At 36.8% G+C, this 19,257-nt stretch overlaps 1 protein-coding gene across 6 annotated transcripts in view; it reads right to left on the minus strand.

The window, feature by feature from the left end:
• Nucleotides 1–19,257, minus strand: part of UBR2 (ubiquitin protein ligase E3 component n-recognin 2) — a 124,817-nt gene that overhangs the window by 78,448 nt on the left and 27,112 nt on the right. For all 6 annotated transcript variants that reach the window (XM_064361042.1, XM_064361041.1, XM_064361039.1 and 3 more), the window contains exons 4-9: nt 18,163–18,276; nt 12,148–12,278; nt 10,000–10,138; nt 9,058–9,120; nt 3,046–3,166; nt 364–471 (exon numbers count right to left, since the gene is read on the minus strand). In XM_064361042.1, coding sequence (XP_064217112.1) covers nt 364–471; nt 3,046–3,166; nt 9,058–9,120; nt 10,000–10,138; nt 12,148–12,278; nt 18,163–18,276 — 676 coding nt within the window. The remainder of the gene's footprint in view (nt 1–363; nt 472–3,045; nt 3,167–9,057; nt 9,121–9,999; nt 10,139–12,147; nt 12,279–18,162; nt 18,277–19,257) is intronic.

Consider the following 19,257-nt stretch of genomic DNA (forward strand, 5'->3'; position numbering starts at 1 on the left):
TCAAGGCTGCAGTGACCAATGATCATGGCACTGCACTTCAGTCTGGGCAACAGTGTGACATCCTGTCCCTTCAAAAAAAGAGCAAAATACATGTTTTCCTTAGCACAAAATATTTGCCATCTGCTTATTTATAAAATCAAGTTTTCTAAACATAATTTTCTAACAAAATGTAAAGGCCATTTAAGTTGGATCATGGACCTCCCCACCCCTCCAAATCTATATTTTTCAAAGACTAAGACTGCAACGCTAATTTTAAAAAGCACAAATATATTTATTAAGTATCTTCTCAAATGATAAAAATCTTTCACATCCCAATTACTTTTATAGGTTCCTCTACACCTTAAAAGTAGTTAAGAGATTCACCTTTCCATAATTTGGAATCACTAAGCATCAGTCTGTCCACTAGAGAAGAGTTTTCGCCATCTGGCCCTTCTTGTAAACCAACTTGACATAAAATCCGGCGAAGGCCATCTTTAAATAGAAGGAAAAGTAATTATGAGATAGCAACTTCAAATATTAAAATAAAGTGACATTTTAGTAGATGTTCAAATAGATCCATAGAGTTTTAAATGTTTTACTAAAGGTCAAATTTATTCAGAAAAAGCAAACATATTAACTATTTTATTATTATTTTAACAAAATGGATATAAATTTCAAATCTCACATTACACACTACTACTCCTGAAGGTCAAAATATATGTCTGTCATAAAGTCAATAATCTCTTGTGCTTTAATCAATTTAACTAAAGAGAAAAACATCTAAAAATCACTTAATATGTTCTTCAAGCACTTAACGCTAATTAAACCAGATTACAATAAAAGTGTTATACATTCCATAACTGAAGATAAATATAAAATGTGCTACAGTTTAAAAGGAGAAATGCATGACTTCTGAACTATAATATATACCAGTGCATTTTATTAATGTTACATAAAACGTTCTTCATTCATTAAACCAAAACTTATTGTGGACCTGCCATGTGAGAGATCCTGGAAGACATATTACTACAACCTTTTAAAAGTAAACTTTAGAAACTAAAGTTCTTCAAATATTAATATAAGCATTAAAATAACCAAAGCTTTAACACCTATTTGTTCCATACATATATATACATATGAAACAAATATGTGTTTGTGTGTGTATATATATATATTGTTGTTGTTTTGTTTTGTTTTGAGACAGAATCTCACTCTGTCACCCAGGCTGCAGTTCAGTGACGTGATCTTGGCTCACTGCAGCCTCTGTGTCCTGAGTTCAAGTAATTCCCGTGCCTCAGCCTCCCAAGTAGCTGGGATTACAGGTGTGTGCCACCACACCTGGCTAATTTTTGTGTTTTTAGTAGAGACGGGGTTTTGCACCATGTTGGACAGGCTGGTCTCGAACTCCTGAGCTCAAGTGATCCACTTGCCTTGGCCTCTCAAAGTGCTGGGATTACAGGCATAAGCCACTGTGCCTGGCCCATACTTTTAAATCATTGTTTTATCTTTTTCAAGCACGCAAAATAAAAAAAAAATGAAGTAATTTTTAATTATAAAAGCTGTCAAACAGAAATCCTTTAAAAGGCGAACGAGGAGACCTGTGTAAGTATTAAATAGGAATATGTAAATTATTGATGATAAATATCTCAAAGAAAATTTTCAGCAGGACATTATTTCCATTATACTATTAATAGTGTAGCACAACACTTGGCGTATAGGTATCCAATGGAAAACACCAAAATAAAGAATATAGGGCTAAGAAAAATAACTGGAAAGATATTTATTTATTTATTTCCTTTTAAAAAATTTGTAGATAGAGATGGGTCTCCCTGTGTTACCCAGGCTGTTCTATGAACTCCTGGGTTTGAGGGATCCTCCCACCTTGGCCTCCCGGAGCGTTACGACTACAGGAGTGGGCCACCACGCCTGGCCTGGAAAGATAATTTAAAAGTCAAGTAAATGTGTTCTCTTAAACTTCCACATCTCTGTATTTTCAACTCTCAGTTCAGGGTAGTAACACTCTTTTCTAAAAGCCCTTCAATGCAAATGTATTCAAATTTTTCTTTAAACAACCGAATGTCACTTATACACAGTCTTACCTGAAGAACAGCATGACAGCTTATATCTATCCCTGTTTTATCCTTTAGTGTTACACACCAGGCTTGTATTTTTGGCTAAGGATATGAGGATTCCTAATTCTTACCATTACATAAAGAAAAATGATCAAATTTCTACACTCTGGAATTTTTCTTTTTTCTTTCTTTTTCTGAGATGGAGTTTTGCTCTTTTGCCCAGATTGGAGCGTAGTGGCATGATGTTGGCTCACTGCAACCTCTGCTTCCTGGGTTCAAGTGATTCTCCTACCTCAGCTTCCTGAGTAGCTGAGATTACAGGCGCATGCCATCATGCCCAGCTAATTGTTGTATTTTTGTAGAGATAGGGTTTTGCCATGTTGGCCAGGCTGGTCTTGAACTCCTGACCTCAGGTGATCCACCTGCTTGGGCCTCCCAAAGTGCTGGGATTACAGGCGTAAGCCACTGCACCCGGTCAAAATTTTTTTTTAAAACACAAATTGGTAACTTCCAATTAGCAAATTTTTAGAGTTACAAATTATTGGTAACCAAAAGTGGTAGGAGGAGTCGAAACAAAGAAATCAACATTATTGTTTTATCATTTAAACTGTTAATCACTTAGGTTTTATTTACAACAGCATTTTTCCAGCTTACTCAGAAGAGTTCCACAAAATGCTCCACTAAAAGAAAATTTTTAAAAAATTGTTTGTGAAATGTACATTGCATTGTATTAGGATATTAATGTCCTTTACAATTGTTTAAACCAATGTTTCTTGCATTTATTTGAACAGAGAATCCTTTGTATGCATATAAAAATATCCAGTATGACAAAATTGGTTAAACATAGGTTGTCTTCTATGCATAAAGATGGTATTTTAAAATGTAAAATTAAAGCAGGAAATTATTCCATTTGATATGTTTCCCAAAACAGTTTTGCAAGGGCATACTGAGCTCATTTTTAATAGACAATTAGCATAAACTTTCTTGAACCTACCTGAATATCCAATAATACTTCCCAGCCAAGACAAAAGTTTCAAACCAAAATTCTGATGTGCGACGATAGACGAATGCATAACTTGAACTTTGAGTGGCTTTGTCTGTCTACTGGTATTTCTCTTAAAAAGAAATGGCAAGATTAAAAAATTTACTTAAAAAGTTATTCTATTGGTAGAAAGAGGTTAATTATTTTTACTTAAGATAACCATACCATCATTATCACATGAGAATTTTTCATGCATGTAAGAAAAACACCATTCTGTTTGCTTTACTTGATTCAGATCCTAATTTTCTAGAGGAAATCTTAGAATTCATACAAAAAAACAAGAAGGTCCAGTTAGTTTACGAGTAATCTGAATCTTTTTTTTTTTTTTTGAGGTGGAGTCTCACTCTGTCACCCAAGCTGGAGTGCAGTGGTGCGATATCGGCTCACTGCAATCTCTGCCTCCTGGGTTCAAGTGATTCTTACAGGCACACACCATGATGCCTGGCGAATTGTTGTATTTTTAGTAGAGACAGGGTTTCGCCATGTTGGCCAGGCTGTTCTCGAACCCCTGAACTCCGGTGATCTGCCTGCCTCGGTTTCCCAAAGTGCTGAGATTACAGGTGTGAGCCACTGTGCCTGGCCAGTAATCTGAATCTTTAGTCCCATTGAAAATCTGCTGTACCAATAATAAATGATTTAAATGTTAAGCTTGCTTTATGTCTTTCATTTCTTAATACAATTACCTACTTATTTAAATAATTTACTGCACAGATGTGATCATGTTATCAAATTTTTTAAAAAACATGGTAAATACATATAAAACTTACATCTTAGCCATTTTTACATGTGCAGTTCAGTACTGTTAAGTACATTCACACTGCTGTGAAACTAGTCTCCAGAACTCTTTATGTTGCAAAAATGAAACTCTACATAAAGCCTATAAAACAGCAAGTCCCTGCTACTTTCTTCCCCTAGCATCTAGCAACCACCATTCTGTATCTTTCTGTCTCTGTGGTTATGACAATGCTAGGTAGGTCATATAAGTAGAATCATACGGTATTTATCTTTTTGTTACCAGCTTATTTCACTTAGCATAATGTTCTCAAGATCCATTCATGTTGCAGCATGTATCAGAACTTTCTTCCTTTTCAAGACTGAGTAGTACACTACTGCATGTATATACCACATTTTGTTTTTCCATTAGACACTTGGGTTGCTGCTACCTTTTCGCTATTGTGAATAATGGTGCTTGAACAGGGGTGTAAAATATCTCTTTGAAACCTGTTTTCAATTATTTTGCATATATACCCCGAAGCAAAATTGCTGGATCATATGGTAATTCTATTTTTAATGTTTTGAGAAATTGCTGGGCTGTTTTCCATAGTGGCTATACCATTTTACCTTCCCACCAGTGGTGCACAAAGGTTTTAATTTCTCCATATAAGGATATAGAGAAATAAAACATTTTTATATAAATAAAAAAAGCCAACACTTTTTTTTCTCTTAGAGATGGAGTCTTGCTATGTGGCCCAGGATGGAGTGCAGAGGCTATTCACAGGTACCATCATCACATACTATATCCTTGAACTCCTAGGCTCAAGCAATCCTCTTGCCTCAGCCTCCAGAGTAGCTGAGGCTATAGGTGCATGCCTAACCTTTTTTTTTTTTTTGACAGAAGCCATCCTAATAGGTGTGAGGTGGTATCTTATCAGCTGCTTGTATATCTGCTCTGGAGAAGTGTCTATTCAAGTCTATCAACACCCTTTTTTTTTTTAAACAGGGTTTCACTCTGTTGCCCAGGCTGAAATGCAATGGTGTGATAATAACTCACTGCAGCCTCGACCTTCTGGGCTTAAGCAATCCTCTTACCTTAGCCTCCCAAACAGCTGAGACTTCAGGTGTGCGCCACCATGCCTGGCTAATTTTTGTTATTATCAGTATTTTCTGTAGAAATGGCGTTTTGTCATGTTGCCTGGGCTGGTGTCTCAAACTCCTGGGCTCAAGTGATTTGCCTGCCTTGGCCTCCTGAAGTGCTGGGATTACAGGGGTGAGCTGATGTGCCTTGCCAACATTTTTTAAAGAATGTGTTGGCTGGGCATGGTGGCTCATGCCTGTAATCCCAGCACTTTGGGAGGCTGAGGTGGCTGGATTATGAGGTCAAGATATTGAGACCATCCTGGCCAACATGGTGAAACCCTGTCTCTACTAAAAAGTGTAAAAATTAGCTAGGCGTGGTGGTGCGTGCCTGTAGTCCCAGCTACTCAGGAGGCTGAGGCAGGAGAATTGCTCGAACCCGGGCAGTGGAGGTTGCAGTGAGCCGAGATTGCGCCACTGTATTTCAGCCTGGCGCCTGGCAACAGAACAAGACTTAGTCTCAAAAAAAAAAAAAGAATGTGTTTACCCCTTTTCATTGTTTTTTCTTGGGGTCCTTTTACTCTCTGCTCCATCCCTTCTCTATTACATACATTAACATAGTAAGTGTTTGTATATGTTCTCCATTTACATATATGATTTATATACACATTTCTAAAGATTAGTTTGACTTAAGAAAATCAAATACTACACATGCTTTTGTGCATTTTAGCTTTAATTGATTTTTTTCTGTTAATGACTGCATAATATTCTGTGGTGCAGATTACTAAAACACCATTCAGAGAAGGGGGATTCATCTTCTCTGTTTCCAGTTCTCTGCGACTACAAAAAAAGCAGTACTGTACTGAACACACTGTATACACACTTACTGGTGCTTGTATTTCTATGAGATACATTCCTAGGTGAGGTAAGGCTTTAACATATGTTACTAGATTGTTTTCCCTAAATGCCATAGGAATTTACTATTAAACGTGTATTCTTAGTCTTTGCATCTCTGCAAGTAAGATATTTTATCACTCTAACTTCATGTATATTGACCAGCTAATTTTCTCTGCTATAATCTGTCTTTTCACATCCTTTGTCCATTTTTCTATTTTATTGTTTGTTCCCTACTTGATAATCTGTAAGTGTAGTTTCTGATACATTATTGAATGTTGAGACATTAAGAAATAATTTCTATAACAAGACATAAAACATACAAAACATAAAGGAAAAAAAATATATATATATATATTTTTGAGATAGAGTTTCATTCTTGTTGCCCAGGCTGGAGTGCAATGGCGTGATCTTGGCTCACCGCAACCTCTGCCTCCTGGGTTCAAGTGACTCTCCTGCCTCAGCCTCCTAAGTAGCTGGGATTACAGGCGTTTGTCACCATGCCTGTGGCTAATTTTGTATTTTTTAGTACAGGGGGGGTTTCTCCATGTTGGTCAGGCTAGTCTTGAACTCCCGACCTCAGGTGATCTGCCCACCTCGGCCTCCCAAAGGGTTGGAATTAGACATAAGCCACTGTGCCCAGCCTAGGAAGATGTATCTTTTGCTATATTAAAATTTAAAGTTTTTACTCAAAGAAAGGCACCACAAAAAAATAAGAAAAAGACAATCCAACAGAAAAAAATAAGAAAAAATAAGAATATGAACAGGATATCTGCCAAAAAGAAAACTCAAATGACCAATATAATAAATATAAAATAAGATAGTTAAAATCAGGCCAGGCATGGTGGCTCACGCCTGTAATCCCAGTACTTTGGGAGGCCAAGGTGGGCAGATCATGAGGTCAGGAGTTCGAGACTAGCCTGGCCAACATGGTGAAACCCTGTCTCTACTAAAAATACAAATATTAGCTGGGTGTGATGGCGTGTGACTGTAGTCCCAGCTACTCAGGAGGCTGAGGCAGGAGAATCACTTGAACCTGGGAGGCAAAGGCTTCAGTGAGCTGAGATCGTGCCACTGCACTCCAGTCTAGGTAACAGAGCAAGACTCCGTCTAAAAAAACAAAAAATCAAGGAAAATGCAAATTTAACTGATAAAACACCATTTCATACACTTCAGACTGGCAAGTGTTTTTTTTTGTTTTTTTTTTTTCCCTTAAGACAAGATCTTGTTTTGTCACCCAGGCTTGAGTGCACTTGTGTAATCAAAGCTCACTGAATCCTTGGACTCCTGGGCTCAGGCAATCCTTCTACCTCAGCCTCTTGAGTAGCTAGGACTACACATGCACACCACTATGCCTGGCTAATTTTTTTAATTTTAATTTTTCTGGTAGAGTCAGGGTCTGGCTCTGTTGCCCAGGCTGGTCCCAAACTCCTGGCCTCCATCGATCCTCTTGCCTTGGCTTCCCAAAGTGCTAGATTTACAGGTGTGAGCCACAGTGTCTGGCCCAGATTGATAAAATTTAAAAATTTGACAATATATAGTTTTAACAAAGATATGGAGAAATGGGCCCTCTCATACACTGCTGGTGGGAAAGTATATTGGTACCACAGTTTTGGAAACAAACTAGGCAAAATCTAGTAAAGCTAAAAACTCAGAATTCCATTTCTTGGTATATACCCTAGGGAAACTTTTGCATCTATACAAAAAGAAGACAAATAATGCTCATAGCAGGAGTATTTGTCACAACAAAGAAAGTGAAAACATCCTAATTGTCTATCAACAGAATAAATAACTTGGGGTTTAACCATCATGAAATACTATACAATGTTAAAAAAGTGAATGAACTACAGCAATGTGTATCAACACAGATAAACCTAAAAATCACACTGAAATAAAAAGGCAAGCTGCAGTGTAATACATTCAATATGTATCTTGTTATATACTGTTTAAAGGTTCTCAAATCAATCTACATAATGTTGATGGATATTTAATATATGAAATATAAAGGAATGCACAAGAATGAAAAAAGTAAATTAAGCAAAGTAATTATCGCTAGGGAAGGAGAAGGAGTAATGGGGTGAAGAAAAGATAATACAGGCCAGGTTTGGTGGTTCATGCCTACAATCCCAGTACTTTTGGAGGCCCACGTAGGTGGATCACTCGATGCAAGGAGTTTGAGACTGGCCTGGCCAACATGGTGAAACCCCCTTTCTACTAGAAATACAAAAAACCAATTAGCTGGTCACACATACCTGTAATCCCAGCTACTCAGGAAGCTGAGGCACAAGAATTGCTTGAACTTGGGAGGCGGAGATTGTAGCGAGCAGAGATTGTGCCACTAAACTCCAGCCTGGGTGACAGAGTAAGACTGACTAAAAAAAAAAAAAATAAGGAAAACACAGGGGCCTCCATACTATTTTATATATTTAAAAATTTAAAAGAAGTTTGAGGCTGAGTGCGGTGGCTCACACCTGTAATCCCAGCACTTTAGGAGGCTGAGGCAGGTGGATCACTTGAGCCCAGGAGTTTGAGATCAGCCTGGACAACACAGTGACACCCATCTCTACTAGAAATACAAAAATTAGCTGAGTGTGGCTGCATGTGCCTACAATCCCAGCTACTTAGAAGGCTGAGGCAGGAGAATCACTTGAACCTAGGAGGTGGAGCCGAGATTGCACCACTGCACTCCAGCCTGGGCTAGAGACTCCTTCTCAAAAAAAAAAAAAAAAAAAAAAAAAATTATGATACATAAAAAGTTATTTTTAAAAAAGAATATTTACATAAAATTCAATTACATGGAGTGGTGAAAATAAATTCTAATTTCTAAAAATAAATCCAAATGTGGAGAATAGTTTGCTTTTAGAAAGATGATACACTAATTGCCATGAGGATATGGAATATATTTTGCCATAAGGTATCAAGTAACAACTTTCCTTGCATTGTAATCGTGGTGCTTAAGGTCATTTTAATTTCTAAAAAGTAACAGAAAATTCTACTAATTAAAAACAAAACAAAAAGCAAAAAACATTCTAAGACTGCTTTGATGGAGAAATGGAATATATCTTATCTACGTACTCATTTTCTATATCAATCTTAGACAGCTTTAAAAAACTAGATAAAACAATAATGCAATATTCAAGAAACATCTTTAAACATAATTTTTGGTTAACACTGATTTCATTCACAAAGGCAGAAAGACATGGTCATAAATGCTGAAATATGAAGCTAGTTTTAAACTAATAAAAAATAATACAGGCATGCTTTAAAATTACTTACCACAATTACTGATTTTGCTTGCTCACAATACTGGAAGTCTCCATATCGCACAGACCTACGCCCCTGTAAATAAAGATATTCAAAATTAAGCTGTAAAAGTATTGTATTCAATATTAATAGCTTTCAAACCAGTAAACAAACATGTTTAAGCATATAACAGGCCAGGTGCGGTGGCTCATGCCTGTAATCCCAGCACTTTGGGAGGTAGAGATGGGTGGATTACGAGGTTAGGAGTTCAAGACCAGCCTGGCCAAGATGGTGAAACCCCATCTCTCTCTTTTTTTAAAAAAATTAATTAAAAAAAAAAAAGCATGCAACAATTCTGATCAATTTTCAATATTTACAACGTTCATCCTACTCATTGATAAGTTAAATTTTCCCTTCAAAGCTATGCTAACTTTTCCAAGCCATTAATAAATATATTTTCATGAACAACACATTTATTCTAGGCATCTATAATTTCCATTTTCATAACTATATGTCCTCTTAAACTTTCTATCTGGCAATAGCTTATACCCAATATACATTTAGGACAATATTCAAATGAAATTTTTTTTTTTTGAGACAGAGTCTTGCTGTGTCGCCTAGGCTGGAGTGCAGTGGTGCAATTTTGGATCACTGCAACCTCTGCATCCTGGGTTCAAGCGATTCTCCTGCTTCAGTCTCCTGAGTGGCTGGGATTACAGGTGTGCGCCACCATGCCTGGCTAATTTTTGTATTTTTAGTAGAGATGAGGTTTCACCATGTTTGTCAGGCTGGTCTTGAATTCCTGACCTTGTGATCTGCCCGCCTCAGCCTCCCAAAGTGCTGGGATTATAGGTGTGACAAATGAAATTTTAAGAAAAGCTTAGAGATATATATATACATTTTTAACTCAATTTTCCAGGGTAACTTACCTGTAGTAAAAATAGAATTTATTATCAACATGGTAAAATTACTTACATCTCGATCTACTGTAGTTGCAAAACCAATAGCTTCTTTTTGTGTACAGTTAACAGCTTTCTGAAGAGTATAAATAACTTGTTCATAGGTATGAACCTCATCATTAAACAGCATGCAATAGTAGGTGTCACTCTTCTCTCTGTGTGATAAAATATTAATGATATATTCATTATCTATTTGCACATTATCTTGCTCCAGGCTGACTTATTAAGAGGCTACTTTGTCCTATGTGATGTGCTAGGTACTGGACACATATCTGTAAAGAATTCATCTGCGGTCCCTGTGCTCTATGATACTATAGTCTGGCAGGGAAAATATGTATTGCACATATGACTCTGTGTAAACAGGTTTTTAATCAAGAAAAAAAGAAGGTAGAGCAGGGTATAACAGGCCTGGGAGCTCAGAGAAGAACTCTTGGAGAAGTAATCTGAGACCCGAAGTCAGAATTGGCTATCAGTAGCTCTCAACCGAGGGCAATTGCCCTCCACTTCCCATAGTTGACCATTTGGCAACATCTGCAGACATTTTTGGTTGTCAAGACTGGGGCTTGGGGTGCTGCTGGCATCTAGTGGGTAGAAGCCAGGGATGTTGCTAAATATCTTGCAATTCACCAGACGGTCTCTATAACAAAGAATTAATCTGGCCCCTAATTCCAATAGTGCCAAGGTTGAGAAACCCTGGAGAGAGGAATGTGAAAGCAAAGGTGTTAAAGTGGCAAAGGTAAATACTGGGAGATGGAGCACAAGAAAGAAGGGGGAGATTAGTATACGATCAGTCTGGTTTGGAGAGAGGCAGAAATCTTGAACAACTTATAATTTTTTTCTTTTTTTTTTTGAGACAGGGTCTCACTCTGTCACCCAGGCTGGAGTGCAGTGGCACAATCATGGCTCACGGCAGCCTCAACCTCCCAGGTTCAATTGATCCTCCTGCCTCAGACTCACAAACAGCTAGGACTACAGGCTATTCATGCACCACCCTGCCCAGCTAATTTTTAAATTTTTTATAGTACGGTGTCTTGCTATGTTGCCCAGGCTGGTCTCCAACTCCTGAGTTCAAGTGATCTACCTGCCTTGGCCTCCCAAAGTGCTGGGATCACAGGCATGAGCCATTGTGCTAAGCCAGCTCATAATGTATTTTGATTTTTGCTATCCTAAGGGCAATCAAAAATTTCAGATAGGAGATATGACCAGAACTGCCTTAAAGTTGACTTTGGCTGCAGTATAGAAAATGAACTGTAAGGGGCAAAAGTGTACATGGTGGTCTAGTTAGGAGGCCATGATGCCCCCAAATGAAATTAATTTGGACTAGGTTACTATAGTATACTATAGTATTCTACAAGACAACAATACTACACTAAAAGTCATGAAGTACTAAGTTATTACCATCATTTCCAAAAAGGTATAGTCACCTCATTTTATTAGAAAACACTTAACCTACAACTTTATCTGAAACACAATTGAGAGCAAAAAAGAAATACCATCAGTGCCCCTCAGATCCTCATTCCAGCTTGTATTCATTCTAAACTATGACTATAATTCCAACAAGCTTGGTCTTACAAGAAAGAAAGTTGTGTGAGACAAGCACACTAACAAGGAAAAGAAAGTCCTAATCTTAGTATATATGTGGCAAAATCCAGCTCTCTGGTCACAAGTTTGTAACCTCAATAATTTATGTAAAAATGGTATATGTATGCTAAAAAAGCACAGTGTAGAATATATTTTATTAAAAGTTAGAATCAAAATGATTAAAACTGAATTTGGGCATTTATTCAAACCAGAAAACTCATTTATATCAGAGTTCATTCCCTAATGATATTAATATATAATAAAACAAAAACTAGAATTATAAAGTTAATCTGTCATTTTATCATACAATCAAAGAACAGAAAACTGGTTATGCCTGACACCAGTCCTAGAGCTATGACATAGTTTAAATATGGCTACAAACCAACTAATCAACCAATCAACCAACCAAACAGGGAGAAACCTCCACCAAGTAAGTGGGCACATATGTTTTAAAACTACAAAATCAAGGTTATTGTTCTGCTAAAAACTCATTATTTAAAAAATGATTATACCCTACACTAGCTGTGTTAAGGTTAAAATTTAGTAGTTCTTCATACACAAAGAACAAACAGGTTATACTTACACCATCTCTAAATCTGCTGGCAATTCACTTTCTTTTTCCCAGGTTAATATATCTACTGCATACCGAAACATAATAGCAAAAATGTTGTAAGTTCTTGCTATCACATCTTCTGATAAATGAACAAGAGGATCCTGAAAGAAAGAACAGGAAAAAAAATAAAAGGGGGCAACCATGTTAAATGTACATTAATTTTCATTCTGCATCTAGCTCATATCTCACTGTAACCTCAAATTCCTGGGCTCAAAGTGATTCTCCACCTCAGTCTAAAACTCAATTATTTATAAAATATTGGTAATAGTATCTATCTTATGAGGCTGTTTTGAGAATTAAATGAGATAGACCAAGTAGTCAGTGTTAACATCTAGTTATTTTTTATTTTTATTTTTTGAGACGGAGTTTCGCTCTTATTATCCAGACTGGAGTGCAATCGCGCGATCTCGGCTCACTGCAACTTCTGCCTCCTGGGTTCAGGCAATTCTCCTGTCTCAGCCTCCTGAGTAGCTGGGATTACAGGCACACGCCACCATGCCCAGCTAATTTTTTGTATTTTTAGTAGAGACGGGGTTTCACCATGTTGACCAGGATGGTCTCGATCTGTTGACCTCGTCATCCACCCGCCTCGGCCTCCCAAAGTGCTGGGATTACAGGCGTGAGCCACTGCGCCCAGCAACATCTAGTTATTAATAATTACTGATCTGAATTCAAATGGATGGGAGCAGCATTTGTGAGAGAAATTTCAGATTACAAAAATTTCACTAAGGTTGTTGTTCGGTTAATATTTCTTATTTAATTAAATCTCATTCCAAATAGGATTTACAGCAACTTAAGAATACATCTATAACCCAGCTACTTGGGAGGCTGAGACAATGACTGATTGAATTCAGGAGTTAAGAGATCAGTCTAGGCAACACAGTAACAAAAACAATGTCTCTATAATTAAGTAATTTTTTTTTAAAGAATACACCTTAAAAAAAAAAAAAAGAATACACTTAAAAGAATGGTATATAAAAAAAAGATGTACAAAGCAGGTAAAGGAAAATAAAGATAGGAAAATAAACTGCAGTCAAGGTAACACCTATTTATAAATAGAGATCACGTAAATTTCCACACAGCTACTACAGACAGGCTGTTTCCAACCATTTGGCTCTTTTTCCAGAAGTCTCATTAAAAGGAAACACAATCAGTTACCAGATTCACACCAGGAGAAATGTAACATTTCCTAATACAGAGACCTAAGAGAAATTCCTTATGGACTCCTATAAAGACTAGCAAAGGAGATACCACACATTATGTGGTGGTTCTCAATGGGGAGAGGGACATCTCACCACCCTCCCCACTCACTCCCACACCCAAGGGGCCATTTGGAAACCTAGCTGGGCATTTTTTGTTGTCACTGTAGAGGAAGATGCTAGTGACATTTAGGGAGTGGGAACTGCAGGCTAAACACAATGCTTTCAATAACCTACACCTAGGGTCAACAAACTCTTTCTGTAATGGGAAAACAGCTACAAATATTACATTAAAACTTAAGCATGACTGTGCTTCAGTAACATTTTATTTATGGACAGTGAAATTTGGATTTCATGTAATTTTCTCATGTCACAAAATACAATTCTGTTAATTTTTTTCAACTATTTAAAAACAGACAGAAAAACAGGTTGTGGACAAGATTTGGCTTGCAGGAATCAGAGCTTGCTGAATCCTGTCCTATACAATGAAGAACTATCCCACTCCCAAATGCAGAGTTGCAAAGACCTGTGGAACTCTTAAATAGTATTTCTATAAGTAATTACCAGGTTCCCCCCAGCTTTTTCTGAAGATGTAGGCTAAGGGTATAACAAAAAAAAATTATGTTCAATAGTTACTGGGAAGAGGTATGCTAAACATAATGCTATCTTAATATCTTAAAGTCTTACCCTGGAAGACTTCATTTCTCTTAAACTTTTTTTTTTTTTTTTGAGACAGGGTCTCACTCAGTTGCCGAGGCTGGAGTGCAGTGGCACTATCATGGCTCACTACATCCTCAACCTCCCCGGGCGGGCTCTAGTGATCCTCCTACCTCAGCCTCCCAAGTAGCTGGGACTACAGGCATACAGCATTAAGCCTGGCTAATTTTTGTATAGACGGGGTTTTGCCATATTGGTCAGGCTGGTTTTGAATTTCTAGGTTCAAGTGATCTGCTCACCTCAGCCTTCCATAGGGCTGGGATTACAGCATGAGCCACTGTACCTGGCCTTAATTAAACTCTTAAATATAAATTAATGGTAAAGGTAAAGTTTGGAAGCTTTATTCTCTGTCTAGTTCTAGGAGTATACATTCTCCAGGAAGAATTGTATGACTTTTGGCTAGGCAGGTGAGCTTGTTGGTGTCTTCTTAAAATTTAGGAAATTAACCAGAGCTTGGACTGTTTGATAGCCATCCCACTAATGTATGAGGATAAAGCCAACAGAGCAAATGCATGTAGGCAGATTAAAATAACTTTCTAAGAAAGTTTTGAAGTCTACTCTAACACAAGGATAAAAAAGGTAACAGAAGTCCTAAAGTATTTTTTCCATATAAATAACAAGAAATTCACAGAACATAAAATTAACTATTTTAAAGTGAACAAGTCAGTGGTACTTGGTACATTATAATGTACAACTACTACAATCTAGTGCCAAAACACTTCCATCACTCCAAAGTAAAACCCTTTATCTACTAAACCATTTTTCTCCATTTTCTTCTTCCCCAGGCGCTGGCAAACTACCAATCTATTTTTTCTCTCTATAGACTTATTTATTCTGAATATTTCATATAAAAGGAATCATATAATATGTGACCTTGACTCTAGCATCTTTCACTTACTATGTTTTAGAGGTTCATGCATGTTGTAGCATGTATCAGTACCTCATTTCTTTTTTTTTTGAGACAGAGTCTTGCTCTGTCACCCAGGCTGGAGTGCAGTGGCGAGATCTCAGCTCATTTTTTTTGAGACAGAGTCTTGCTCTGTCGCCCAGGCTGGAGTGCAGTGGCGAGATCTCAGCTCACTGCAACCTCCACCTCACAGATTCAAACAATTCTCCTGTGTCAGCCTCCTGAATAGCTGGCATTACATACAGGCACCTGCCACCATGCCCAGCTAATTTTTGTATTTTTAGTAGAGACACGGTTTCACCATGTTGGTCAGGTTGGTGTCGAACTCCTGACCTCGTGATCTGCCCGCCTCAGCCTCCCAAAATGCTGAGATTACAGGTGTAAGCCACTGTGCCCAGCCCTTCATTCCTTTCTATGGATGAAAAATATTCCATTGTATGTATATTATCACAATTTGTTCATCCATCCATCCATCCATCCACTGATGAACATTTGGGCTGTTTCTACCGTTTGACTATTGTGAACAACGTTGCTACAACATGTGAGTGCATGTACTTGCTCAACTTCTGGTTTTCAGTTCTTTTGGGTATATATCTAGGCATGAAATTCAAAATCATATGGTAATGTTTAATACTTTGAGGAATAACCAAACTGTTTTCTACAGCACTGAATCATTTTCCATTTCCACCAGCAATATACAAGGGTTCTAATTTCTCTATATCCTTGTCAACACTTATTATTACTATTATTATTTTTTTATTTTTTATTTTTAATATTTTTTTGAGACAGAGTCTTGATGTCACCCAGGCTGGAGTGCAGTGGTGCAATCTCGGCTCACTGCAACCTCTGCCTCCTGGGTTCAAGCAATTCTTCTGCCTCAGCCTCCCAAGTAGCTGGGACTATACAGGCACATGCCACCATGCCTGGCTAATTTTTTTGTATTTTTAGTAGAGATGGGGTTTCACTGTGTTAGCCAGGATGGTCTCAATCTCCTGACCTTGTGATCCACCCACCTCGGCCTCCCAAAGTGTTGGGATTACAGGTGTGAGCTATTATTATTTTTAATAGTCATCCTACTGAGTATGAAGCAGTATCTCACTGTGGTTTTGATTTTGCATTTCCCTAATGACTAATGATGTTTAGTATCTTTTCACCATGTGTTTGATCATTTATATATCTTCTCTGTAAAAATGTCTATTCAAGTCTTTTGCCCATTTTTAAATTGGGTTATCTTTTTATTGTTGAGTTGCAAGATACAAACTCTGGATATTAGATCCTTATTGGATATGTGGCTTGGATATATGGATATATACTTTCTCTCACAGTCCTAAAGTTTTATACCAGTGGTTTTTAACCTTTTTCTAAAGCACAGTTCTTTTTTTCAAATATATCTTTATTTGTCCTGTATTTCCACATACAGAACTCCAATCAAATATATAAAAATGGAGCTTCTCCAAGAGAAATGGAAAAATCTGGATCCTTGACCACTTGGCATCTTACTGTAGCAAATTATAGAACACTTTCATAATACAAAGGAAACATAAACAAAACATGTTTTTCATAGCAATGAATCATTTTGTACAAATTTTGACTTGTACAAAACAGAGAAACAGCCTAAAAGATACTATACTACATCAAAAGCCTTGATCATTCTGATAAAATCTATTTGAAACCTGTAGGGTATGGGTACCAGGAATAACTTTGTTTTTAGACAGGGTCACAATCTTGACTCACTGCAACCTCTGCCTCCAATAGCTCAAGCGGATCCCACTTCAGCACCCCCAATGTGAGTGGCTGGGACCATAGACATGTGCCACCACATCCAGCTAATTTGTTTATTTTTGTAGGGATGGGGTTTTGCCATTTGCCCAGGCTGGTCTCAAACTCCCAAGCTAGTGATTCACCCTCCCAGGCTGAGGAAAGACTATTAACATCCACTTGCCCCAAATCTGTATCAGGCCTACTAACAATGTAGAAGTACTTGGGTGTACCTATTCCCCTGCCATTTAAAAATAATAAAATCTGAAAGAAGAATCTTGAATCATACAACAAATTGTCATAAAAAGCAGCAGAAGAGGGATAGCCACAGGTTGGCTAATGGACATAAGAACAAAGCTAGATAGAAAGAGTAAGTTCTAATGCTCTACAGCACAACTATAATTAACAACAATTGACTGTATATTTTCAAATAGCTAGAAGAGCTGATTGTGAAAGTTTCCAGTATAAAATAATGTTAAATGTTTGAGGTGATGGATATGCTAATTACCCTAATTTGATCATTATACATAATATACATGTAACAAAATGTCACACTGCACCCCATAAATATCACACTGTACCCCATAAATATGTACAATTACGTGTCAATTAAAAAACAATTTTGTTTTTTATAATTTATTGTAGTATACCATTGAAAGATTTTATCATTGTATAATTTTAGTTAAGTGAGTTATCAGAAATATATGAAAAATTTTTGAATCTTTTTTAAAAAGGCAGCAGAGATTTAAGCATTTATTTTGTGGGAGTCTACTATTCCATTAGAAATATTAATTAAGAAAAATAATGCAGGATCAACAATTTGAAAAACACGGTGAGCAGTGGGAATTATTTGTACTGAGCTATCATTACTACACATGGCCCCATCACATATCCAACGATAATGGATTAACCAGGAGAGAATGACTGGGGTTGGCTGTCATGTATAGTAACAGAAAAGGAACTTATCTGGCCCAGAAAGTCTTTGTTGTAACAAAGATATACAAAATTCAACTTAGTTAAGTGGTCTACACATATAGGAAAAATAATCCCCTCTATTATAAATTGGTACTCAAATAAACTTCAAGTTTGCTTAAAACAAAACCCCATATTACATGTTAAATCACATAGACGTATATGAAATAGATTCAAAATATTTATGAATTCCTAAGATTCATATATTGGAATTTCAAATAAAAAATCAGAATTAAACAAAATTTTCAGAATTTCAATTGTGTACTATTAGCAACCATAGACATCCACAAAACGTAAAGAACTTTCAAAGTAAACTAGTTGCTGTCAATAGTGGAAGTACTATTTGCTTATCCATTTCTCCCATCATCTAATGACTATTTCCAAAAACATTTCAAATGTGGGTTAAAAACAACTTTGTGAAAATGTTTTTACCTCTTCTTCCTCAATTTCAGAGGTGTTAAGTTCATGTTTCTGACAGTAAGGACCCTCTTTCCAAGCTTCAGCATCACCACAGTCACAGAAACCTCCACCTCCTGATGTTGTCATCTTGGAAAAAAATTGTAAAGTATCTTGTCAATAAATATTTATGGGGGGTTATCAGATTATCAGATAATAAATAAGAATATCAAGTGCTCGGGAAATACCATTGCTTAAGTGTTTAATTTCTTTGGAGGCATAAAATTAGATAAAATGCCAAACCTGTCAATGTTTTAAAGTCTATTTTAAATAAGACTATAAGCTAGTGATTTCGAAATAAAATAACCTATTTTGTAATGTTAACTACAGATATTCAAAAGAGGATATGTTTGCCTACATGACTTCCTTAATTAGGAAAATCATGAGGATCACAAGGGTTTTCTTGCTGGGTTTTGGTTAAATTGGTATAATGCTGATATCTATGCTACAGGTTGTGATGCTATAAACATAATAGACTCAGGGGTTATACAGACTCCTATAGCTGCTGTCTCCTAAAACAGTCTAAGAGTGCTGCATTTGCTTTGGAGAAATTAACCAACAAATACTATAGAAAGAGTTAATTTTTCTTCTCTAATACTCCCTAAATAGCCACTCTTTGAAAGGACAGTTAATAGGGGCTCAGGAAATACAAAATAGACTGCTTGATAATAAAAACTCTTCACCACCTGCAAGGTTCAGGAATTATTCATACTTCCTTAAGACAGGGCAGTGATTTGAGAAATCCGGCATCACAGAACCAGAATTAACAACTGATAGACTAGAAATTCTGCTTTTCTTAAAATACTATGAGGAAGAGCCTAGTAACAGGTATTAGATACAGCAAATTTTAGAATGAGTCCTATTATATTCTGCCCAAAGTAAGTATTTGTGTGTTATATATAACAATATAACTAATGTAACCCCACAAATGACAACTATCCCAGGGAATGCAAAGGTATATGCCAAGAAACGCGGGTAGGAGTCATTTGGAAAATGACACGTGCTTGTTTCAGTTATCAAACACAGGCAGAACAGCTTAAAGGAAACTGGGCCTCTTTTACTGATTTATGA

Source organism: Aotus nancymaae, unplaced genomic scaffold, assembly GCF_030222135.1.
Source record: "Aotus nancymaae isolate 86718 unplaced genomic scaffold, 86718_ANA_hifiasm-v0.15.2.pri h1tg000040l, whole genome shotgun sequence".
NCBI classification, from domain to species: Eukaryota; Metazoa; Chordata; class Mammalia; order Primates; family Aotidae; genus Aotus; species Aotus nancymaae.